Consider the following 26,776-nt stretch of genomic DNA (forward strand, 5'->3'; position numbering starts at 1 on the left):
AATTTCCGATTCTTCTATTCTGATTCCTATGTATTACTAATATTTAACTTATATATATATATAAGTTTTGAAAAAAAAAAGATATTTATTTCCGTCAAGATAAAGGAAACGATCATATGAATTTATTCCTTTAGTTTTGTAATTTTATACAATATCGTAATAAAAAAAATGGTGTTCAAATCATGCTCCAAAGTTGAGAAGAAACAAATTTAGCACAAACTCAACACATCCTCTGTTGGTGCAGAAATTATTATTTTAGTGCATTAAATTTTATAAATGTATTTTTATCTATTACCGAAATTATTAAAGAATCGGGAGGGATAATATTTACTAGAATCAGCAACGAGATTGTTTTTGGAATCTTCTTATCACTAATTCATAACCATATCTGGAAATTCACAAATTTGATTTCCGCTTCCGTACACAGAACTGATTTTTGAAAATAGATATTCCCTATTTCCAAGACTTTATTCATTCAAAGGATTGTCCCATTGTCAAAGAAACGGAACAAGAGTATCATAAAAACATATTTGCCATAATTTATGAGCAATGATAAACAGCAAACAGGTACAGGGGTGGAGATCAAGGTCCGGCCTTAAAAACCTATATCAAACATATTGCATGTGGTTCAAAACCTTTCTTTAAGTAAGAAATTTATCTCATTTTACTCGAATACTATTTGTTTTGCGAAATATAATATTTTCCATCAAGGACAAGGCCCAATGCCATATTTCATATGCTATCGAAAATTGATTTAAAAAAATGGAGGTAAAGAATGAAACCAAACATCCAAACTTGGTTTCTAAAAAATGTCTAATTTATATTTTTAATTAAACCAGTAATCAAAATTTAATTCAATTTTAAAAAACTTTAAAATAAATAATAAATTAAAATTTTGGACTTTTATAAATAAAAAAAAGGTCATTCAAAAATGTTTAGTATAAAAATGACATCCCAAACTAATCAACCCATACAGAAAAGTCATGGACATTGCCAATCGTTGAAATCAACGGGGCGGGTTCTAGACTTAGGTATGCCCTCAAGGGGAGGGCTTAAGAGCCCCCTCCTCCCTCCATCAAGGATTTTTATCATTAGCACATTGCAGGGAAATTTTTAAACGTGAAAAGAGGGAAAAAATAAAATTCAAGTTTCTTCTCTAAAAAAAAGTAATTTGTTAAAATTCAGGGATGGCACAAAAAATTTAACTTTAAAATTGTCATAAAAAACTAAGCTACCATCAAAATAAAAGCCCTGGGTCGAAAGATTTGCCCTTTTCTTTTGTTATTTTTTTTTTTAAATACGATGGGGGTCTGAAAAGTTTACAACCTCAGGGTGAGAATGGTAGTAGCACCCATAAATAAATGCTAGTCACATCTATTTTGAATTTGTTGACAGTCACAAGTTTTAATAATTTCGGAGGCGCAGTTGTTATTTAACAGACGTTGGGGTGAGTTAATGTGAGTATTTTTGTAAAAATGGACAAAATCGAATATTGCTCTTTTGGTGCCAATTAATTACTGTGGATGAAACTTGGATAAGCCTGAAACAAAAATACAGTCCAAACTGTGGACTATAATGATTTTCTTCAAATTAAGAGGTTCACCTTCGTGAACAATTAATTTGAAGAAAAAACGCCGAGTACTATTTGGACGGGTTACAAAGATGGGAAAAGTGAGTAGAGTTAGAGGGAGACTATTTAGAAAAATAATACATAAAAACTAGAAAAAATTCTTGTATCTTTGTTAGGTCGGAAACTTTTCAGACCAGCCTCGTATTTTCACTTTTGATTCTCAATGCAACTTTTTTAATATCAATGAAAAAAAAAAAAATGTATTATTTTATTATTAAAAATGGTCAATCATTGTCCAATTCTTTTTTTTTATAATTTTTTTTAATCTTAGTGTTGTAATTATTTTAATTTTTACAAAACTCTATCCAGGACGTTACCCCCAATCAAGAGTGGTGTCATGAAAAGTACAGCCTAAAACGAGTACTGGATATAGATCTCATTGCAGGACTGAATATGGGGACTTACTGGACCATCTTTGATAAATTGTGACCTTAATTATTTTTCTTACAATCCATCACTAATGTGGAGTATTATATTTTGAAGGGGGCTTGGTTTTGGAATTTTTTTGAATAAGTATCCAAAAAAAATTGTTTTTCATAAATATAACAAAATTAAATTTTTTTTGCAAAAAATTTCAATAATTAAATTTGAAATATAATATTTTTAGAAGAGCATTTTAAGACCTATGGCTATTGATAAAAAATTAAAGTTTTTTGAAAAATAAATTGAAAAATTTAATTATTTAGAAAAATAATTTCAAATATTAAATTTTCTAATAAAAAGGTCAAATACCTTAATTTGGGGGGGAGGGATACAGCCCAACCCCCTGTGGACACCCCTGGTGAGGGTCACGTTTTCTCCGAGTCTGGCATTGAATTATTCATAGTTTCACCATACATACATATATGACCGAATCATTATAATTATGTATAGTACACACAGAGTCCATCTGATATCTTACATCATAAGAAATTAAATACATACGTCAATATTGATTATAATCTCACATAGTATATAACTTTTTTTAAACCACTTGATCATGAAATTACAGGATTTTATATCTATTTTGCATAGTCGTAAAATATCTTATAGTCCTATATTTTACTATTCCCTTATATGACAATATAATTTCACTGTAATAAGAACAATAAATGGAAGGAATATTTTTGATTAACTTAACCTTAGTGGAAAAATCTTTCAAATGGGAGATTAAAATCATTGCACGGTGTTACTTCACCAGGATTTCTTTTCTAAAAAAAGGTTTTTTGATAAAATTCAAAGGCGAAGAAAACATTATAATTTTGGAATGTTTTTAAAAAATTAAGCTTCTATTTAGGAAAAGAAGTTCACTACTCAAGAATTAAATAAATCATTCTTCAGAGGACCTATTTCGAATGAAACGGACAAGCTAAAAAACTACTGATCCCCCATTAGAATGAGGTCTTGCCAATTTCCAAAAATTATTGAATAATGAATCCATTGTTGGGAAGAATTGTCCCAGAATTAGTTAACTATCAACTGATTTTAGGGCTTATTCAGGGGCGTCCGCAGGATTTTTTTATAGGGCCTTAGTTTTTGGAATTTTTTGACAAAAATACAAAAGTTAAATAATTTGGAAAAACATTTCAAATATTTAATTTTTTCAAAAAAAAATTAAAACATTCAGTTATTCACAAAAATTAAATTCAATGAAAAAAAAAAAATTCAAAAATCCACTGCTGTTGACAAAAAATATATTAAACTTTTTGAAAGAAGAAATCAAACATTAAATTTTGTAGACAAAATTTCAAAAATCTATAGTTATTCACAGAAAGTTTTATTTTTGTAAAAAAAATTGGAAAAATTAAACTTCAAATAATAAATTTGAAAAGCAAAAGTTTATAAATTTGGGATGGCTTCATTCCACCCATTGCAGACACACCTGTCATTCTTTTCGTATGAAGGGTTGTGCGATACAATCAAGGTAACGGGTTGATACCAATTACAAAATGCTCCAAGGATTCTAAAGCGATTTCTACGTTATGTAAAAGAAAAGAGGTAATCAATACAATCAAACGATGTAACACATTGTATTATTTGAAAAATCTGTATTGGTGTAACAAGTCTATTATAATAATATATTACACATAATTTACAATATCTCAGAGATAGAGTATAATAACTATTATATCTGATGCAACATTTCGTACATAATATATTATATTCATTGATTATTTATGTCCAACTGCTAACGAATCTATTTCCTTAAAAATTAACATTTGGGAGATGGATATGAAATACATAAATCTTTCAATACTATCAGAATTGTTATCCAGGTAAAATATGTAGGATATATATAAAACAAAAATCTAAGGATCTTTGATTTCAAAATCAAATGAAAAATCTTGGGAAGAACGTTTATTCTATATTTATTATATCATGGAGTCTTTTCTCTGGAAAGAAACAGAAAAGAAAGACCAAAAATCTCTTGGTAACAAGGGCGTTGCTAGCTTTTATCCTTCATTTTTTGGGAGGTTGGGGCTTGGCCGCAAAAATTATCAACACCATTATATCAAGTGCACTCCACAGGGGGTGGCCTAGAGGGGCTTTAATCCTTCCAAATTAAGGAATTTCTACTTCTTATTAGAAAGAGTAATATTTGAAATTTTATTTGATTTTTCATTTTTTTTTTTTTTAATTAATTTTCTGTGAATAGCTATGGATTTTATATATATACTAGAAGAGGATGTATCGTTCCAGAGCTGAATAGAAGGGAATAGACACAAAGAATGAAGGTTGAAGAAAAGAGAAGAGACAAAAAGAAGGAGAGAGATATGTATATAAAATAAATGAGGTTTTATTACAGTCAAAAACAAATGACCTCGGAGGTTTTTTTATTTTATATGTCTACTTGCTTGATTTTAGACTGATCTGTTCGACCATTTTGTATCCCATCTGTAATAATATCAAATATCGTACTTATGATATGTTAAAAATTTTGGGGGGCTTCAAAAACCTTTTGAGTGCTCAAGCCTCTCCAAAAAGAGGCTAGCAATGACACCGATTGGTAGTTAGACAATTCTTTTTAACTATGGCACTGCACATTAGGGTGCCAATAAAATCACTTTTTGTGATAAAGTAAAAAAAATGAGGGTTCAAATGCGTTCCTTTTGATAAAAAAATATGATTCACAAAGTTTAAACAATTTTTGTGAATATTTAGAAGTAGCTCAACGGCCATAACGTTTTGAAATTTTACATATTTTTGGAAAAAAACCATGACTTTGTTTTAATATCATCCGTACACTACACATTACAGCGTGTTAGTAAAATTAACAAATTTAGTCAAGTTAAACTTCTATCAAAAGTTTTTTATAAATGTTTATGATAAATCATTTTTTACGTGTCTAAAAGAACGATAAAAGTATTTAAATGAAATGTAGCCTTTTTGTCTATTTGTTTGTTTCTCTGCGTATCGCAGCCAATGAGTGGCTACTTATATCTTCAAAAATTTGTAAATACGTTTTTTTTACTTAGATTAACAAAAAAAAGTGGGGTTTTTTATTACCTTAACCTTGATGACCTTTTTGAGGAAAAACACCTATATAGTCAAGTTTTATTAAATAAATCAAAAAATTGTGTCAAATAGAAAAATATTCTAATGAAAATTTAGTAGAGGCTAATTTTACAAAAAAAAAATGACGTCCAGAGTCATTTGAGGCTGAGAACAAGGACGGGGTTAACAATAGAAATTCATATTTTTAACTTAATAATTAATATAGCAATGTAGCACATTGCCTTATATTTGATGATTTAATAACAAATTAAAAGTATTCATATGTAATTCTTAATGTGTTTTTTTTCGAGTAATATAAAATTAATATTTACAGAATGATTTCCTATTTAAAAAAAGCTAATGTATATTTTTTAAAGTTTTCTTATTTGAGTCAGTATAAAATTTTCTATGGTCTTCAACTGCTTGAAGAAGAAATTGTAGCTGTGATTCGTCACTCGCTAACAAGCCACTATATTCTTGTATGAGCGCAACTCCCCTTTCGGCAAAATAATTAGTAACATTGAGAGAGCCAATTATTTCTTATGCCTGCTTGAAATCATCCCTATTATTCCATGATGCAGGATCAACTTCTAACATTACATGATTGTTGCGTCTTGACGAGGGAGAGACACAATCTTATTTATAATAGGAGAGATCCAGGATGACCAAGAGACATGAGGAGAAGAAATGGCGTGGAGGAATGAAACTACACAGTTTATATGATCATGTGTATTCTAACTATACTCTAATATATTTACAAAAGACGATACTATTTATAACACGTAAAACACAGTCAGCATCCGCCTTTTGGACCATCAAAAAATGTCTTATAATACATAGACGAAGAAGATAAAAACATGTAAGGAGATATTAAATACATAACAATGATGCAGGATCAACTTCTAAAAATCCATAAGGAAGCTCCATAATTTTCATAAAATTCATTGTTTTATCTGTGACAAAGTTTTCTAAATTTTTGTGAACATCTTTTGCACATAACTGTTGTTGCTCTCTAATATTTACTTTGAAAGAGCTCAGCATCCGCCTTTTGGATGACAAACATACTGAAAATAGCTGAAAGTTCAGTGTAATTATAGTTTTTCTCTCTCTCTCTTAGTTTTTGATAAATACATTTGCATTTCATTCTCTCTTTCATCATTCATAGTTTCACTAATATCTGTTTGATTTGATTACTTCTTGCTTGTTCTAGCTTCTTTCTTTCAAATACCCTTTTTTCCTTAGCCGCAAGGACTTTAAAATCTAGCCTTAGACCAACTTCGTCCTTTTTCTCGCTGGGCTAAGAGGAAGTCTTTAACTTCTTGTAATACGGACATCCTAATCACTGCATCTGCATGAGCAATATCAAAAAGATTATCAACGGAGGAAACAAAGGCTAACTCTTTTTGAATTTGAATTTTTGATGATCGGGATTTATTATTTTTAATGAGTCTCCATTCTTCAAAAAACCATTCAAACTTATATAGACAGTCTGCATGGGACTTAATAGGAAAGTTAGCTTCATCCCAAAATTTAGGTACTTCTTTTATAATACCACGAGATTATTTTCGGATTGTCTTCCTTTGATCAAGATGGTGATGTAGAAATAGCCATACGTATTGACGGCAATTTGATTCCTGTTATCTTTGTCACAGATTCACCTATCAGATACAATTTATTTTGAGATCTTGTTGACGTTGCCATAGTTAAAGTTTAAATAATATAGATACACTGCTTAAAACAAAATTTATAATAATTTATAGCGCATATGCTCTTGTTTCCTAAAAAAAATTGTTTAACAAGTTTTTGATAATAGTTGCGGTATTTTTGCCCTATGTTTAGATTAGCAATCTACTGCGTAGTATGGCAATACAACGCATTGTTCTTAAATTAATTATGTATTCTAAGGGTGGTGCTATTTTAAATTTTCGAATGGTTAGGGTTTTAGATTCAAAAATATTGTTTTTCTCTAAATATACAATTTACAAATTTGGAACCGTTTTGAAAAATGACAAGAAATCCTAAATTTTTGAAAAATTACACATTCTTGCCCACGACTTCAAATGACCTTGGAGGTCATCTTAAAAAAAATTAGGTCCTAATAAATTTTCATTGCAGTATTTTCCTATTTTACACAATTTTTTGATTTATTTCTTAAAAATTAGCTATATAGAAAAAAGGTGTTTTTCAACAAAAAAGGTCATCAAAATAAACACTTTTTTTATTCTTAATTTAAGTAAAAAAAACGTATTTTCAATTTTTTGTAGATAAAAGTAGCCGCTCATTAGCTGTGATACGCACAGAAACAGACAGATAAGCAAAATGGCTACATTTCATTTAAATACTTTTATCGTTCTTTTAGACACGTAAAAAATGAATTATCATAAACATTTATAAAAAACTTTTGATAGAAGTTTAACTTGACTAAACTTGTTAATTTTACTAACAAGCTGTAATGTGTAGTGTACGGATGATATTAAAATAAAATCACGTGTTTTTGTTTTGTTTTCAAAAATATATAATGTATAACTTTATGTTGAAATATCTATGAACATCTTTTAAAAACGTTGAATTTACACAGATAAACGTTATGAATAAATTTGGAAAGTAAAGAATAGTCAAATTACTCTAAATCAGTGTTTAATAGGTATTTCCATCAAACTGGATGAAGCAACAAACACCTTATGGAAAGAATTCATATAATTTGTACATCTACTTCATAGAAGGAAAGTTGTAAATATGTCAATTAAAGTGCAATACAACTGATTATCTTGAAATATAAATGTTATTCAATAGAATTTATATATAGGATGTAGCAGTACTCTCAAAAATTTTATGTCCACTCCGTTCAGTGGCGCCGGAACCATAGGGCCCATAGTATACACTTGACAGTCGATTACTGAATTCATCATGTTGATGAATAATTTCAATGAAATTTCATTCAAATTTATCATGCAAGTTTGTAAAAACCACTAATATAAAAAATAATTCCTACATATATGTAATCATTTTAAAACTAATAATAAATGAAATTCAATCAGATTTTATTGGCATTGTTGGTCCCAAGCAATTTGAGAGAATTTGTTTCGATTTGTATACGATTAACTTCCCTAATACATAAAAATAATGGTATTATTTTAAAGCCAACAACTGAGACTCAATCAGTTCTTCACGGAAAAGACTGCTACTATTGGCTCCAAACAACTTTGAGAGAGGATTTGATTTGCCTTGTATGCAATTCACGTTAACTTTGTCGCCGTAAACTGACTTTATCCAGGAATTTACATTGTTAACTCCGTCTGCTAAACCCAAATCTACTGCAGTTTGTCCAGTCCAAAACTCGCCATTGAACAATTGTTCCTCATCCTGGATTAATCTGTGTATTTAAAAATGAGTATGGAAAATATGTATTAATTTGGCGGGAAATATAAGTCATACTTTGATCCTCGTGCTTTTCGAACATGGTTTTTAAAAGGTTCATGAATGTCACTTAGAATCTTTTTTAAACGAAGCTTTTCATCCTCAGTCATGCTGACAAATGGATCCATGATGGACTTACTTTTTCCTGCTGTCAGAACACGTCTTTCAATTCCATATTTCTTTATAAAATTGTCCAAACCAAACGATGCAATAATAGCACCAATGCTTCCAACTAAAGAGCATTGATTGACATATATTTCTTCGCCCGCACAAAGAAGCCAGTAACCTCCAGATAAAGCATAATTTGCAAATTCAAAAAGATTAAAATTAATTAAAACATATCAAAATTAAAATTTGCTAACTTTATTAAATAATTAATTCTTGCAAAAATGTATACAGTCAATAATATTTATAAGTTGATTAAGCAAATTGAAAGTTTCAGCCTTACAAAATTGTAGCTACTTTTTTAAAAAGTAACAAATAATTTAATATTGTATTTGACTACATCTAGAAAGTTACTCAAAATATTAAAAAAAAAATCTGCCTGTATTTCAGTTTTCGTACATAAATTCAAAAAATTATAAATGTTTACTTAAATAAATAAGTTTACTTTTTGTAAAAGCTAATACAATAAATAAAATAACATCATAACTTATGAGGATTTTTTAATATCTAAATTAGGTCATCAAAAAAAATCATTTTATCTAACGTGGGATCAAACAGCTGATATGAATTAAATTAATTTATGACGAGGCCAACAATATATATGGTGCGATTTAACTTTTTTTGAAGTCCTTCAATCTTTAAAAACATAGTTTTAATAGTAAGAGTCTTCAGATGAAGATAAGTTACTTTTTCTTTTAAAGTTATAAATTTAATGGTTTGAACAAAAAGTGGGGTACACCAGTTTCAACCCCACTCATTTGGCTACTTATTGAAATTGAATGAATAACATGAAAATATGCACATTTTGTCTATAATACTTATCTTCAGCAAAGGTTACAACTTTAACATCTGGTTTTTCCAGAGACTTCTCCTTAATGAAAGAAGTTATCAAATCTGACTGAACAGGACTTCCTCCAGGGGAGTTTATTCTTATACAAACAGATGAAAGCCTCTTGGGTTTGAATGCTCTTTCAATGACTTTTTGAACACTATCAATATTGATACGATTATTTGCAAATTTGGAGCCAGTCATGATCATTCCTTGAAGATGAACAACACTCACGACGGGATAAGTGTATTTTGAAAACATCTGCAAAAATAAACATAAGATTTCAAAGTAACTTCCTCAAGATGAATAATTACTTTAATCATGGTCGATATATTTCTTCTCAACTATAATAAAAGAATGAATGATTTTTGAGGCTATAGGCGCTTTTTAAGGATTCCCAAAATCGATTTTGTCACACTTAAATTGGCTTAGGCTAATTTCTGGAGAAAACATGAATTTACCATTTGACCTGGAAATACCATTTATCTATTCAATTACTATATCTTTGTTATAATGTTTTATAAAATTTTCTTTCTCATAACATCATATTCAAAGGAGTAGATAACAAACTGAAATGGAACTTTATAGATAGATAATATTATTAAAGAGAACGAATGAAATTCTCGAGATGAAAATGCGAATCAACTATCACAAATTCGGATATAATTTACACATTCACTATATATATACATAAAACAATGATAATATGAGCATAATTAATTAATTATTAATTAGCATCTTTTTGTAGGTTGATTTGTAGCTAAAATTAATAAATATTTATAAGCAGATGAGTTAATTAAATCACTCAGGTATGAAGAATGAATTATGACAATTTACAACACAGTGCGTGTTTTTTTTTTTTTTGTTTTTAATGAAGCGAGTATATTTTGTTTTCATATAACCCAGTATCTGTCAAAGGTCCAATTAATGAACAGAACAAAATGACTCCAAGGACATAAATCCCTAAGAGAATATGACGCCTCAACCCCTCTAAATGACAGAATTCAACTAAATCTGGAAATCCCATAAAGTTGCAAAAGCCATGCACGACAACGGGAGCGACCAAATGACCAGTCATTAAGAATAAGTAAGCAGAAAATGTTCCAAAAACGGTTGTATATGAGAATTGCAATCCAGATATAAAAAAGGCCGACATGAAATCCTGTCCTTGGTTGATCTTTTCGACCATATGATGAAAATGAGCAATTCCAAAGAGGAGAGGTGACACAAGGATGGAGGCTTTAGGTCCAAAGTAACCAATCAGTATAGGAATCATACATGCTCTGTAAGTAAACTCTTCTGTGAAGGGTGCTACGATGTGATTACGCCACCATATCCAACTTCGTAATCTGCAAGAGAAAGACCAACATTTATTAAAATATAAATGTAGATAAGGCATCTCATGGATTTCATACTCGGCACTTAGATATTGGAGAAAATTTGAGACGAAGTCTCCTTGAATGGAAAGTACAAGAGACACAAATGGCCCCAAAAATAATATAAGAGAGAGAAAGAGAGGAATGATAAGAGCTGGAATAAAGCCAGAGAACCGAATTCCCAGAACATTCAAGAGTCCATGTTTTTCCAGGAGTGGGACGTGACCAAAAGCATAGACGAACCAGGGGGCGACAAGGGTGGTCAAGAAGGCTGAAATGAATCTCCTCTTAATTATGTTAGGATGGTTACGGTCCTTAATGTCAGAGCGCCACACATAAAGGCTCAGAACGTATATACAACCCAAGGCGAAAGCCGGAATACCAGAACTCCATATCGTTGGCTCAGGAGACATGATAAGGTTGCTTTGGCATTTAAAGTTACTTGCTGGACATAAATAGAAAATTCACAAATAAAATAATGGGGTTGAATTTCCTGCTTTTACTAAAAATGAAGTACATGAATTATTTATTATTAAAAAAGGAAACAGATGACGTCATTTATATACAATAAATATCTATGAACTAGGTACATTTGGTTATTATCGCTTAAAAATTATTTATCTAGTATAAATATTTCGATTTCCACATTACATATATACGGAAAAATTTGCATATATAAGTTATTTGTAATTAATTGTTTTAATTCGTTTTTGCGGAACAAAACTAAACGTCTAATTAACAAAACCTCTTACATTGTTTGCATGATGTTTATTTTGTATTAATATTAATTCTAATACTATGACGCAAACAATCTATAAAGCATTTTCAATGACGTCATACATTGCATCATAATTGAAGGAAACACCATCTTGGAGCCCCAAACTTGATATTTTTTTTTACTATATTAAATATTTCCAATATATCTTCATGGAACTTTATTTAATGGCATTTAGATAAAAAAAAGACTCACCTTTATTGAATACTATTAGATAAGCAACATTGATATTTGAATTAAATCAAAGTAATATTTATTAAAAATCCCTAAAAATGGTTAATTTATACTAATTTTTTATCGATTCGGGGAGAGAAAAGTATGACAGTTAGATGAAAATATATCATTCATCCCATTAAATAGTTAATTTGTATCTAGCAACAATTCCGATTAAAAAATTAAAGACATTAATCCTTCCATTTGATGGTCCCATTTTGACATCCAATAGTTAACTATTTTCCTTCATATTAATGGAAAAAGGGTTTATATTGTTTTAAGACTAGATTGTTTAGGCCCCAAAAATGGATTACATCAAAATTATGACGTGTCGACAAAACGGTCTATAGAGCATTTTCTCTGACGTTACAGATTACATTATAATTAGTGCTGGATCGGCCTAAAAAAACTAGTAATGTGTCGCGAGCTGAATTTTACTACATGAGTATTTTCGAGTTTATAAAAAAATACTCGAGGAATTGTGAGCTTTACTCCTTACTCGATTGAATATTTATTATTTGCCTGAAAACTCGTTATTCCCTTGAATACTCGTTACTTGCCTTATCATTTCATACTCACGCTAACACTTTTTACTTCCAAAAAAACTCGTCAGTTAAAAAAATTATATTTTTCAATTAATTATTGAAACTTATCATTTAAAAATTTGTGTAATTTTCTAGAAAAGGGATTCTCAAACTCTTTTTAGTGATGTACCACTTGTAAAATATTTATTTAACCCAAGTACCCCCTGATCAACAGAAAGTATCTTTAGCTTCAGTAACAAGGGGGTCTGCAGGATTCTATTATTATTAGTTTGTTTTTTTTTTGCTTGGTTTTGGAATTTTTTTGAAAAAAAAATTCAATAATTAATTTTTTTTTTTAATTTATAAATATGGAATTTTTTTGGAAAAAACAAATAATTTATTTGAAAAAAAATTTCAAACATCCATATCTATTCTCAGACAATTCAAAATCCACAACTAAAATAAATTTAATTTTTCTCCAAAAAATTTCAATTGTTAATTTTTTCGGAAGAAAAATTTAAAAATGCATAGCTATTCACAGAAAATAAGTTAAATTTTTTGAAAAAACAAATAAAGCATTAAAATTTCTACAAAAAAAAAACTTAAATGCCTCAATTTGGGGGATGGCCCTCCAGCCCTCCCCCTGCAGACACCCCAGAGTTATGTAACACTTGTAAAATATCAAAATCTCAGGTACCCTCTGGAGTGCCTCCAAGTACGGGTACTCCCATTTGAGAACCACTGCTCAAGAGGACTGACTCTATATTTGTATATGAATATTTTATGAATCTATATATATAAAAGAGAGATTGTGTGTGAACCGGTTTTTGCAGCTCATGGAGACTAAATAGGGGTTTGAGTTATTTATCAAAAATAGATTGGCATTTCAAACAACAACTATATGAATAACTACTTTTTCTAAATTTATTCAAAATCAAAAAATAAATTTGCCAAATAAAAATTGATGTTCAACTGAAATATCTGTCATTTTATGAATAATTTTTCAATTTTTTCTCTCTTTTTTGAAGTATATAGAAAATGGACGTCTCATCTAGACAATTTTTTAGATACATATATGTTGGTATGTTATTTGAAGTTCATCAGACATTATTTTATTATTGTATTCATAATAATACTAAGGTTACAAGAGGGAAAGAAAATCAGAGTATTTTTTTTTCGTGGGGGGATTTGCTATGATGAGATGTTGTAAATTACTTAACTTAACCGGATTGATATAGTCTGAAGAATCCAAGAGAAATAGAATTAGAGTTATCAAGATCTTTTTCGACAACAACGAAACATTCATATTATAATAATTATCATATATATTAAAGAAGTATTTTCTGAATAATTTTTTCTTAATTAATTTGACCATTTTCAATGTGATTTCCCTCTCCATCCTTAGCCCGAGACCCCCGGGTAATCCTTAGCTAGTGTACATATAAAAGAATCCTATAATATCAATAATATTATATACCAGAACGACTAGAATAAATTTAAAATAAGGTAATGATGACCACTCACAATTGTTTTCGTAATTTATGTTCCACAGATTAATCTGAAATTTAGTTTGACTTATTTGAATTGTGGTCATAAGGTTAATTCAAGAGTTTATGTAGTTCATAAATAAATATTTTAGTATAGTCTAGTAATAACTTGTAACAAATATGTTTTTAGTAGCATTGATGCTTATTAATATGAATACTTATTAATAACAGTATAAAGAAAAATTAAAAAAATGAGACGGCGTAGTAATTCCAAGCAATGTCGAGTACTCCCGCTAGTCTTAAAAAATCAAACAAAGATTATATTTAAAAAGAACTGGGATTATTGCGACACATTGCGGGAAAACATAAATTCTAAATTTTGCAAAAAAGGAAGTCTGTCTAGGAAGATTAACATAATATAATGTGCTCGAAAAGGAAACAATAGAATACCAAGTTTTGGCGAGTTCTGAGTAATACTCGGTTTTTTATGACCAGGACCCGAGTTTTTTGTGTCTTTTTTTATTTACTTCATAAGACTCGAGTACCAATTTACGAGTTTTGCTTGTGGCACATCCCTAAAAATACTGCAGTCCTATCTGATCGGTCCTAATAAAATTTGTCAGTCCTAAGTCTTTTGTAGAAACTACAGCAGCTGAAATGACGTAGTCAGTAATAACTACGTTATTTGAGTCCCTGAGGTTATATTCTAATTCATAACCTCTTTCAAAGAGACCAGATACCTGTACGTGAATTGTGACTTGAACCAGGGCCCTATATGAATATATGTAGGTGTCTGACTAAAACGTATTATTATTAAACGTTCTAGCTATCATTTATTATTTTCTTAGTTTTTATATTCTTCAATCCTAGCTATGATTGAAGAAAATAAAAAGGTGGCTAGAACTGAAAGACCGATGATCAGTCTTTGGACCTTTGAATGGTAAAAAAGATCCGACTGATAAAAAAAAAAAGACTGAAAGGGGGGAAGAATGATAAGGAAATCATTTCTAGGACTGATCGAACACTAATAATAATTGAAGGGGACACCATCTCAAACTTAATATTTAATTTTACTAATTAAAATGGATACATTTTGAACACTCTATAGAGAAATGGTAAGACCCTATTTGGATACAAGGGATCAATTCAACTATTTTGATTATAGAACAATTTTTTATGTTGAACAGCGTTAGTAATTACAGCCTATGTTAATGTCATTGACTATATATTGAATATATATATTCTATAAACTTTGGTTGACAAATCTTTAGTATATCTACGTGGCGTTTGATTGGATAAAAGATTATACGTAGATTTGCAAAAGATTATATCAACCCATGTAGTTTCTGAAAAGAAGTGTATTTACTATTTAGCACTCCCTGGGTTAGGCAACAAGAACATGGCTGGGCAAGCACAGCATATTTATTAAATAAATCTCTATCTTTCTATTTCTGGTGACGTCATTTGGACAAGTCTTGGTCCTTAATACTACACAAATTTACAAAGTAAAAATTTTTTGGTTACTCGATATTTCTTAAGCAATATTTTACTAAATAAAATGCCAAAAGTGAGTTTTTAAATTTCATAAATTATTAAGACATGGACGTAACACAGTGATGTGGCTATTTGTAAAAACCCAAGAACGCGTTTCATGCCACTTATTCCCTAAAAACCTTGAAAGAGGGAAGGCTTGGATTGTCGAAGGAAAGACGAATTCAATGCTGATGAAGCAAGAATTTTTTCTCATCATTTTAATCATTAATGTATGATTATTTATTTAATTTAAAAACTTACTTTTGGCATTATATTAACTAAAATATCGTGTTTAAGCGATATTATTAGAAATATAGAGTAACCACTTCTATGATAATGATATCATTTATTTAATTTTTTACTTTTTAAATTCATATAGTTTAGATAACCAAGACTCGTTCCAATAACGTCACCGGAAATAGACAATGACATTGGTTCTATCACGACTGGCTTTTTTATCCCCTCTCAAACCTTGACTGTCAAACTGGAAAGGAAAAATTTGGAAAAAAACAACAACATATGGTAGCTAGTCTTCTGTATTTCTCTTGTTGCCAACCTAGGGGCGTCCACAGGATTATTATTATTTTTTTTTTTTTTTTGGGGGGGGGCTTTTTTTTTTTTTAATTCAAAAAGCCTATTTACAAAAAAAATAGTTTTGTTAAAAAAAATTCTAAAATCTATAGTTATTCACAGAATATGATTTTATTCGGAAAAAAAAATTGAAAAATTAAATTAAATTTTATATACCTATTAAACTTTAAAAAAAAAAATTAAAATATTCAATTTTCTAGTAAAAAAGCAAAATTTGCTTAATTTGGGAGGGGGGCTAGAGTTTTTTCTATAAATTCCAGTTAACAGTGCCATGGCCATATAATAAGCTAATATATTAGTTTTATTAATATCTTAGCTGCGTTGTGATAATTATCTATAACTGGAATATGTCACATTTATCATTTATGTTTCTATAGCCCACATTTCTTTATAGCAGGAATAAGATGCACAAAAAAATAAAGTTAATAATTCTGTAGAGAAAAAAGCGTGCAAGGAGAAGCAGGGGGGGGAAGAAAGACTTATGGTATCATTGTTTAAAATACTGATTTGATTATCATCTGCCTGCTTTATTATGATTTTTGAGGGTATAACGAAAGTATTTATTAGCAAAATGTTTAATGAAGACATACTACGTATAAATGACTTAAACGTTTCTTATCCGTTACAGTAGATTTGAAAACGTCACACTCCATGAAATTGTAATTCATTATGAACCATATTCTCAGAATGATAACTAATGAAACGACAAAGTAGAGTATTTCGAAATATATTTGAAGTTCCAAGTTTAAGAAGAAGACTTAAATTAAATATAATCTACATACTAAAAAAATAAACCATCATACATCTATGTTAAATATACAAAATTAAACAATTGGAATCATATAACTAATAACAATAAATTATATACACAGAATATTGAAATAATAGATCGATCCAAATAATATTTTCTTGTTCTGACACCGGAATCCAGTTAAATATGTAATAACTTTAAGTTGCAAAACACAAGCGAGACGTGGAGTTTAATCAAAAAGATAATCACCCCTCTTCTTCATGTGGAAGTTGCTATATACAATTGTGCACATGATAGATATATCTCAACGGATGAGATCTAAATAATTATTAATAATAAAGTAAATGTCAAAATCATAAAATTAGACAATAAATATACTAATAAAAAAAATGTTAAAATTAAATCCATCTTAAAGATTTAGAGCAAAAGATAATTATGTAGTAATGTCCGGCGATATTATTCCTTATTAAGAGCATCAAAAAAGATATTTTCCCCGTTATTTATGCTTATATAACAACATACTATTATCATGAAGGATACGCACAATTACTAATTATAATGCTACACCCAGTGTAACTATCCCCGTTGTTGTGACCATTTAAGCAGTTGTTTTTGCCTTTTATGAGTTTTCTGAACACCATTTCTTGGGGCTTATCAACCATAGCTAATCCTTAATTGATAAAAAAAGTAATATTTATTGACTATGTAATATTGGAAACCTAATTATCATACCCAAGGCTTTAAGTGAAGAAACTAATGTCAGACAAACTAGTTGCGAACCATCCAAAGCGACTACTCCCGTTGTTGTGACCATTTAAGCACTTGTTTTCGCCATTTAATGAGTTGTGTATCCTTTTAAATTCAAGGAAGTAAGAGTTATTATAAATAGCCAAGAATACAACTTTATTTTATTAATAGAAATGAGTTATGAAGAATTTCCCACGTATTACTTTATATCGAGGAAAAAAACAATATTTTAATCGGAAGAAACAAGTAAATCCGTCGAGTCCGAACAGTGTGGAAAGAATGAAGTACTATCAATTTGAAGGACTATATAAGCAACTTTTGAGGCACACTGGATATAGATATAATGTTGACATTGGCATTCATATTATATTAATTTCATTTTACTTGTACTAACGCTGTTTGATCTAGGGGCGTCCACAGTTTTTTTATTTTGGGCTAATTTATTTTGGAAGAGACCCAAAACTTTTTCAGAAAATTATAGTTATATTTTTTGGGTCGTACCTTAATTTAAGGAAATGACCATTTTAGAAAAAAAAGACTGAAGAACATTTATCCTTCATATTTTTCCATTTAAATTATTGCAATAAGCCGAGAAACTTTTATGGGTAACGACAGAAATCCCCGATTGGGAAAGGGAGAGGGAAGATACAGCCCACCCCCTACACAGCCCACGTGATCTCACGTTACATCTTTCGTGAAAATAGATTAATTTAAAGAAGAGGTCATTTGATCCAAGTCACGGGCGAGCCAAAAACTAAAATAATATATTAAATATTTTTTATGTATTGAATGAGTGTATATTCTACTTAATTTGTTTCTCTAAATTTGAATTTGTTTAATTTTTTCCGTTAATATTATTTAAAAAATTTATTGGCCCAAAAAAGTAAAAAAAAAATTGGTTAAACTTATACAGCTTTATAGCCCATAGTTAAGTACATTTAAGTATTTAAAAGAAAATTTTATATTTTTTGAAACAGAAGAATTATGACCCAAAAATACAGGAACGAGGCTCCTACCCCCAGACAAACTCTACAGTAAGTCCACGTTAAATATCAAGTAATGTGCAAGTCCTTGAATATTTTCATTGAATCCTCAGATTTCATTAAAGCTCATTACATGTCCAATACTAAAATAAGGGATGCAAAGTGTTAATGCTCTTCTTGAGAGCACAATATACCAGCTGCAAGACGTAACTATAGAGTCTAAGTCAAGTCTCGAGTCTTTGATTGTGTTATTATCTTCAAAATATGGACTTAACTCCAAGTCGAGAGGCAAGCCTTGAGTCCAAGTTCCCAGCTCTGGTACATATTGACCATTCAATTGTATCTTAAATTATACATTTATTATTATATTTACTATAAATTATTATAATAACAATTAATAAATCATAAATAAATGTAAACTTAATTTAAAACTCCTTGTATAGGGGTTAAAATGCCGTACAACCCTAAAATACACTCATGATCCCCACCTAACCTATGTATTTACGTTTAATATTACTGTGGACATTTGAACTTTTTAATGTGGTAAAGTAACTGCCCTGATCAGACATTTTAATTACACACTATACATTGACACTATCAATTGCCATATCTTTTTGCTCTACTCAACTACGGAAGATCGTACTTGATGTTAAGATTTAGTAGTTCTGAAATTCAAGGCCATTCTTACAGCAATTACTATATTTAGATCCTATCAATTCATTTTAATTTTACTGATGGAACTGGAAGATTAGGTGATTATTTCCTTTGTTTGATTTTTCTTCGTTTTTCATTTTGCGTTTTAATGAATGTTTCTTATGAAGGTATCACAATAAAAGTACTTTCCGTGTCGAATCTAACGGTTTTATGAACAACCTTTTATGTTTTAATTTCATTTTATCCTACTCCAGACTATATATATAAAGTACTTTCTGAATACAAAAGCTTTTATTAACTAAATAATACGTAATGTAAGCAATATAAAAATTGTGGGTTATCCCGTATTTTGGAAAATATCATATTAGCTTATTATGTTGGCAATATATGTTAATTTCAAATAATTTACTTTTATTCCCATTAATAATAATAAAAAAAATTATTATGTAAAATCAAAATGTCGTCCTTTCGTGAAAAATAAAATTTATGGGCAACTAAATTTAGTTAATGTTATGTCTTAGTGCAGTAATCAGGTTATTACTATTGGGGCCTGATTGGAAGGACTATGTATGACTCATCATTAATAGGATCAATAAATACCTACTGCTAGTGTTGTGCCAGTCCTTATTTGTTCGGTGTAGTTCAATTCCGTTTTATATAATTTTATATCCGTATTGTATAATCATCCTATTCTTTGCATGTACTCTTAATTTAAGTATGTACCCACTTAGTTAGAATTTTAAACTTGAGTATATTATAGGTTAGGGCAAGGTTAATAGAAATACAAGGCTAGACCATTATGTAATCGGGCTTGATAGAATTTTCAATTTCATGTATCGTATCGACTGTTGGGCAAGACAAACCTATTTTGACAAAACACGCAAACAATCATATTCTATTACGTCAATATTAAAAAGCGGAGTGGAAGTCAAACATCAGCCATACACGCGTAACGATATAACCTTGATGGGTTGGGCATCGAGCGAGTGCGAGGAAAATGTGGGAGCAAGACATATAGTACTATTGATTAAAGTTATGTTTTTGGAGATATAATATCAAGTGGTTACATAAAAAGTAGTCGAAATTATCAAATTCAGGCAGATGTACTTGATTTACTTGGTGAAACTCATAAAAAGAACATTCATATTTTTATATTATATGTTATACAATGAGTAATCAAAAACTAATGGCTAACACTTTTGCCGTAGCATTAGATCACTAGCAAATTGATGAGTGAAAGTATTATTATAACGTATATTTGTGATATTAAGTTCAAAAAGTATGAGTAAAATAAATAAAAAAACAAATGAAATAACAATTAACTATTACAAAAAATATTAATTATAAATTTGAATAGAAGTTATAAATAGAAAGTCAAACAAACTAATAATGACAAATTGTTATGCCATAGAAGTTATTAATATTAAATATTACAAATCGATGTAATGTACATGTTCAAATCTATGGATCTTACCCAAGTGTTTATTTGAAGAAATCGATGTTATATTATACTTTGCACACCATTTTAAGCAAAGACCCATAACAACATTATTTTTTTAGATTCATAATGATACATTTATATAATACACAGGCACTATATTATAATTAATTATGGAATACCCCAACACTCACCCACTCCAAAGCGGTATAAAAATTAAGAAAATTACATTGACCAAATTAATATAATTTCTCTCTTTTAACCTTTAAAAACATAGGTTCACAAGGACAAAAATTTCAAATTTTAAATTTTTTGGAAATAAATTACAAAATTCCTTAGCTATTCACTGAAAATTATTTTAAAAAAAAATTGAAGATTTTTTTTTTTTTTTAATTTATGGGGACTACAGACCTTCCAGCTCACCCCCTGTTGACCCCCTCATAAAAAGTCCTAAATTCATATGTTTCAGTAATGAATCTACCAATTTTTTTTTTTGGATACAATTATCTCCAAGTTAAAGAACAATACAATCATTTTCAAAATATGTATTATTTATCCATTAAATTTGTATTTCGATATTAGTAAATAAAAAACATAATTATTTAAATATTCAATTTTATTTAGATAGAATTTAAAATTGGAAAATTAAATTTAATCGGTGTGTTTAAAAAGTTCCAATCTAATTTATAATTAAAGGTTTTGTAAATGATAAATATCCATCTATTAACTAATTACTATTGATTATAACTAATGGATCTTATACCACCAATTTAAAATGTAATCTACGAATCTCCATAAAAATTCGTAAATTAAGTAATATTTTGATTGAACACAAATTAATAACTTTTCATATTATGAATTATTTTTTTATATTCAATTAAAGAAAGGAAATTTAAAAAAATTAAGTACCATATGATTAAATTTAGATAATATCCATGAAGGATATTTAATATACTAACTAGTTAGCTACATAATTAATTAAATCCTTATTAGACAAGGATAATATATTTTAAGAGGTTTTGTGATATATTAAATGATTATTCTTCCGTAAGTTCATACATAAAATCTATTAACATTAATAATGTTAATTTAACACAAATGATTATAATTGATAATTATCTAACACATTATCATATTGATTCATGCAATTACATATGCTCACAATGCATTTTTTGAATCGATCAACTGAACTGTATTTACATGGATAGAAATAAACAAAACATGATTGAGATCTAATATGATCATATTGATATTTAATTAATATGTGTTTAAATAAATATTGACAACTCAACCTTTTTTAACACAATTTATGCTCATCTTATTAGGGGCTGTCTGATCGAAAGGAAAATGGAGGCTTATTTTTCTAGAAAGACTTATCGTTGATATTATTCGTATAATTTGAATTTAGAATAAAATAACTATTAATAATATAAATTTATCTCCCAACTGAAACGTATGTCCGGCTCGCAGGAGCTATGTAATAACTCACCACAAAGTACATTTGGATATAAATTCTTTATCAATTAATGTTGTGGTCGAATATCTATTAATATAAGAAGATAAATTATTATTTAGTTTTTAAGTTCCACATTTTCATATAGGTAAAATGAAACAAAATGGTCATTAAATTACTTTTAGCTAGATGAAGTGAGGTACATGAAATGCCTTATAAAGACCATAGCCCATAATATTATGATTTTAGTATTTGAAAAAAATGTCTGCTTAGAGACATTCCCATTATTCCGTATTGAAATGAATTCTATGAGATCTTGTTAATAAGAAGTCAATTCTAATACGTTGGATGGACTTAACAAGACACCGACGCCTTCGGATCAATGAAAATAAAAAAATATATGGCAAAGTACTTAATGGACTGGAATAGGTGATCAGCCCGAGCAGCCGTTCATTGACCTACGGCTAGATTCTTCATTCAAGGCGGGATAGTTAAATTTTCTGCTTTCTGTAATAATTAGTGTTATGACAAATCTTGAATGGACGATATGTATAGTGGTACGGAGATTCTTTTGCGACAAATTTGGGACTCAATAAGTCCGGATGATGGACAAGAGAAAGGAAAGGATTTCGATGTAACTCCAGTAAGTGATTTAATGATTCTGAATTGGAGATATGAAATAAGTTTGAACTAAGTAACTGATAAGAATTGGAGTGTGAACTAATGATTGAATCGCGTTTCTTTTCTTTGTTTGTAGGGTGGAGGGGTGGGTGTTGGCGGCGTCTCTTCATCCTCCTCTTCCTCAGTGTCGTCCCTGGACCTTTCCCCTAAGGAAGACTTTTCCTTATTCAAGTAAGTGAGTTATCGGACTCCGGAAATCGTTAGTTGTTATCGCACTTTGCTGCTCTTGTTTGCCTTCACAGCACTCACAGTCTCTTTTCATTTCTCTTGATTGCAGTTACAATTCCTTGTTCACATCCAAAATGGAGGAGTCGACAGAGGTAAGAGAGTCTTGTACACTTATCTCTGGGAGAGTTTAACCGAGTTGCCTTTATCTGACTTGTTTTGTGGTGGATCGGATTGAGTCTCCCACAGTGTTGCTAGTGTATTGAAAGGAGTCATTTCAATTTGCCTAATTCTCTTGCTTGCCTTAGGTCCTGACTGAGAATCACATCCACAAGCCGTGTAGCATGTCCTACCTAAGGAACAAGTCCCCAGAACGAAATTATCTAATGGACTCTCCACGTTCATCAAATGACATCAATGTTGAAATCAACAGCTTAACGGCAACTACTAAATATGATATAGTTCAACGAAATGGGCAAAGGATTTACGGGAGTCCACCTCCAGATTGGACTGGACCTCCGCCTGAGAAGGGAGCTGAAATATTTGTAGGCAAAGTTCCGAGAGACTGCTTTGAGAATGAGCTGGTTCCCCTTTTCTCTTCCGTGAGTAGTGTGGGAATCAGAGTTGGAAACTTAATCCATTTGAGTTATAGGTTGGAACGATCTATGAATTACGACTGATGATGGATTTCTCGGGCTCTAATCGTGGATACTTGTTTGTTAAATATACCAATCATTCCGAAGCAAGAATGGCCATTAAGAAACTTAATAATTATGAGATAAGACCTGGTAAACATATCGGTGTATGTAAATCAGTTGACAATAGAAAACTTTGGATATCTGGACTACCTAAGGATAGATCCGTTGAAGAAATTAAAGTAAGTGATTGAATGGCCTTTATTTCTATTTCACCTTCTTTTTTTAAATTACGATGGAATGGCATAAGAGGTAGACAGGTTGAATCCATTATCTTGTGTTTTCAAAATACTTTAATCTCTAATGACATGTCTCATCATATTGGGATTTTAAATTACTTCGGATGGTACTTCTCTCAAATACCTTTCTAAACTGATAATTTACCATACTGAATCTATATCGGATGAAGATTAACAACTATTTTTCTTATTTAGGCGGATCTTGAGAAAAAAACGGCCGGTGTCACCGATGTAATAATTTATCCATGTCAAACCGATAAAAGCAAGAGCCGATCTTATGCTTTTGTAGAATACGAAAATCACCGAGCCGCGGCTCTTGCTCGTCGTAAACTTGTGCCAGGCCGAATATTTATATTGGATCATGAAATTGAAAAAGTGGATTGGGCCCAACCTGAAGTTGAGGTTGAACAAGAAGTTATGAACAAGGTGAGTATTCCTTTAAAATGTAACTTTAATTTTGTTTCATGTCAACAAATTTTGTCTGGCTTTGATTATATATGTAAATAATGTCTTGTTTTAGGTTCAAGTTTTATTTGTGCGTAATCTTTCACCTTTAACATCGGAATCTAAAATTGGTCAACTCTTCGAAAAATTGGGGGGTGGTAAGCTGGAGCGTGTGAAAAAGTCAAAGGATTTTGCATTCATTCACTTCATTAACCGCGAATCTGCAGAGATAGCCTTGAGCAAAGCTCAACATTTATTTGTTGATGGCTGTCTTTTAGATGTCACATGGGCCAAGCCTGTGGACAAGGACATCTACAATACTCGCAAAGAATTGACTAAAATTTTCTCGACTGGAAGGTAATATTCGAAATATAATACTATTCCGATAATTTTTCTGATTCTGATCTTTCATTTTCAGCTTATCTGATGGAATTTCCTCTATTTCAAGTCTGAATGAATTCAACCCCTTTAGAGGTATAACACCTCGAAAAAGAGGGGCAGCTGGAATTAGAGGTTTAGGTAGAGGAAAAACACGACATAGAATGTCCTGTCCTGTGTTATGTCCGGGAGCTTAATGTACTAATTAGATAATACATATTCATAATTAATTGATATTTCTTTTTTTAAATCCTTATAAGGCTGATTGATAGTTCAGTGAGGCATAAATTTTCATAAGTCTTTAAATGTGATTGGTGTTGTCCTATGCTTGTGTTTTTCTGTCTTCTGCTATTTAACTTTTGGGATGAATTACTTTTACTTTCATTTCATCCTGTGCTTCTTTTTAATTTCAATTGCATAGTTGCTGGATCTAAAGTTTATTATATTTCTCCTTTATATTATAGGTGCTCCAGGAACCACACCCCCAAGATCACTTGTCATGAAAATGCTCAACGCTAGACCTTCACTACGAAATAAAGATGTATCATCTATTGATCGCTTAAGCCCAGGTTCTTTTGCTGACCTAGGCTCACGAACGGATTTTTTTAATCAAATGTACGATTTAAACACAAATGGTAGTAGTTGCTATCTTGATCGACCTATCCATAAATCTAGTTCCGAGCAATACTTAAGATACTCTGGTTTATGTAAGTGTTTTTGAGAATTACGTTTATCAACTCTGGTTCATTTTTTCATGTTTAGCTCAAAACGGCGGACTCTACCCTTACGCTTATGGGTTTCATCCATATCCACCATTTTTGGGTAGATATTCGGCACCGCCTCCGTACAATTCGGTCATGACACTCCCTTCTGCTCATGGAATTGACCCATTATCTCTTTCTATGTATCAAATGTCTTTAAATTAATCTATTATGCGCATAGCTGTATTTTTGCGCAGCACTTATGTAAATTCCCTATTTTAATGTTAATTATTTTCCAACCCTTATGTTATTTATGAATATTTTTTTATACTGTTGTTTAGATCCTGTTGAAGTACCCACTTGGGGATAATATTTTTGTATTTTTTTCTTTTGTAGACACATAGTTCTTAAATTGTATTTTTATAATTATCTTTCGGGAGGGTCAATTATTTGGAACTCAACGTGAATTTTAGGGTTTTATTGTCATTTAAAACGAAGTTAGCTTCCACCCTCCCACCCCTCCAAATCTATGGAATGTCATTAAATTTAATTTTTTCCTGTCCATTTGCAATCGTATTTTGTAATATGAAATGGTTGAGATATCAAATACTAGCACTCTATTATCGATTGGTATATTTTCTTAAATAATTGTTAAATTAAATAAATGGATAACTTGCTTTTTTTTTTTTGTTAAGTGTGAATATATATTATATACATCTACCAATTGTTACTGATATCAACTTCAAAAACATTCCTTATTATTGTTTTGGAGTATTAAATGTTGAGTTGGGTATTCTCCTGACCCTACCCTCCCTCCCCGATGACCTTTCTACTGTAATATATTTGTTTGACTAGTAGAAATGATAATTATATATACAGGCTCCTCATGTTTGAAATCGAACATAAATATTTATGATAATTTTCTACAACCTCATTAATATGTCTAAAAAATTATTTTAAATCAGTTTTGACCTGCTATCTTAAGAATGTTTGATGGAAACAGAAATATTACTATAAATATCTTAATTATATTCTTATATATATATACTATTATTAATCTTGATACGTTCTATGTGTACTATATTTGTTTTCTGTTTCTTAGCGACGTTATGAATAAAAGAAATTGTATTTTTTTATAATCTAATTAACCCGTGTTTTTTTATCAATTACATTTAGCTCCTCAGCGCAAAAGTAAGAGCTAATGATTATCCTCAAAATTGAATGGACTGTATATATATTATTTGACGAATTACGGTCCATCTCTATCTACAAATTATTCTTATTAGCCTGTTGTATGGCATCAAAAGTGACATCTTAGAGTGGCCATAGTTGATAGTCATAACGAAGGAAAGATAACTGAATCTTACAATTCTATTAAAACTAATAAAGTATAGTAGGGTTTGGTGACAACTTAAGTTTTTTGAAAAGTTCTC

The 26,776-nt window shown here is 30.0% G+C and overlaps 3 protein-coding genes across 4 annotated transcripts; 1 reads left to right on the plus strand and 2 right to left on the minus strand.

Annotated features, from left to right (window-relative positions):
* Positions 1–8,128: 8,128 nt before the first annotated feature.
* LOC121116379 (Na(+)/H(+) antiporter NhaA) lies at positions 8,129–10,113 on the minus strand. Its single transcript, XM_071887684.1, has 4 exons — positions 9,830–10,113; positions 9,507–9,776; positions 8,540–8,823; positions 8,129–8,477 (listed from the first exon to the last, which is right to left on the minus strand). The coding sequence occupies exons 1-4, from the start codon at positions 9,836–9,838 to the stop codon at positions 8,234–8,236; spliced, it is 807 nt and encodes a 268-aa protein (XP_071743785.1). The 5' UTR covers positions 9,839–10,113; the 3' UTR covers positions 8,129–8,233.
* Positions 10,096–11,414, minus strand: LOC121116372 (CAAX prenyl protease 2). Its single transcript, XM_040710624.1, has 2 exons — positions 10,931–11,414; positions 10,096–10,864 (listed from the first exon to the last, which is right to left on the minus strand). The coding sequence occupies exons 1-2, from the start codon at positions 11,302–11,304 to the stop codon at positions 10,384–10,386; spliced, it is 855 nt and encodes a 284-aa protein (XP_040566558.1). The 5' UTR covers positions 11,305–11,414; the 3' UTR covers positions 10,096–10,383.
* Positions 11,415–22,459: 11,045 nt separating this feature from the next.
* LOC121116388 (probable RNA-binding protein 46) lies at positions 22,460–26,487 on the plus strand. Of its 2 annotated transcripts, none has more exons than XM_040710653.2 (10): positions 22,460–22,683; positions 22,798–22,892; positions 22,999–23,041; positions 23,195–23,488; positions 23,539–23,763; positions 24,016–24,246; positions 24,341–24,621; positions 24,683–24,738; positions 25,107–25,349; positions 25,405–26,487. In XM_040710653.2, exons 1-10 carry the CDS (start codon positions 22,579–22,581, stop codon positions 25,566–25,568), a joined length of 1,737 nt encoding a protein of 578 aa, XP_040566587.1. In that variant the 5' UTR covers positions 22,460–22,578; the 3' UTR covers positions 25,569–26,487. The 2 variants fall into 2 exon arrangements, with proteins under 2 accessions (XP_040566587.1, XP_040566578.1); XM_040710644.2 differs by having other exon boundaries at positions 22,496–22,683; positions 24,683–24,783.
* Positions 26,488–26,776: the final 289 nt, after the last annotated feature.

Source organism: Lepeophtheirus salmonis, chromosome 1 (genome assembly GCF_016086655.4).
Source record: "Lepeophtheirus salmonis chromosome 1, UVic_Lsal_1.4, whole genome shotgun sequence".
Taxonomy (NCBI): domain Eukaryota; kingdom Metazoa; phylum Arthropoda; class Copepoda; order Siphonostomatoida; family Caligidae; genus Lepeophtheirus; species Lepeophtheirus salmonis.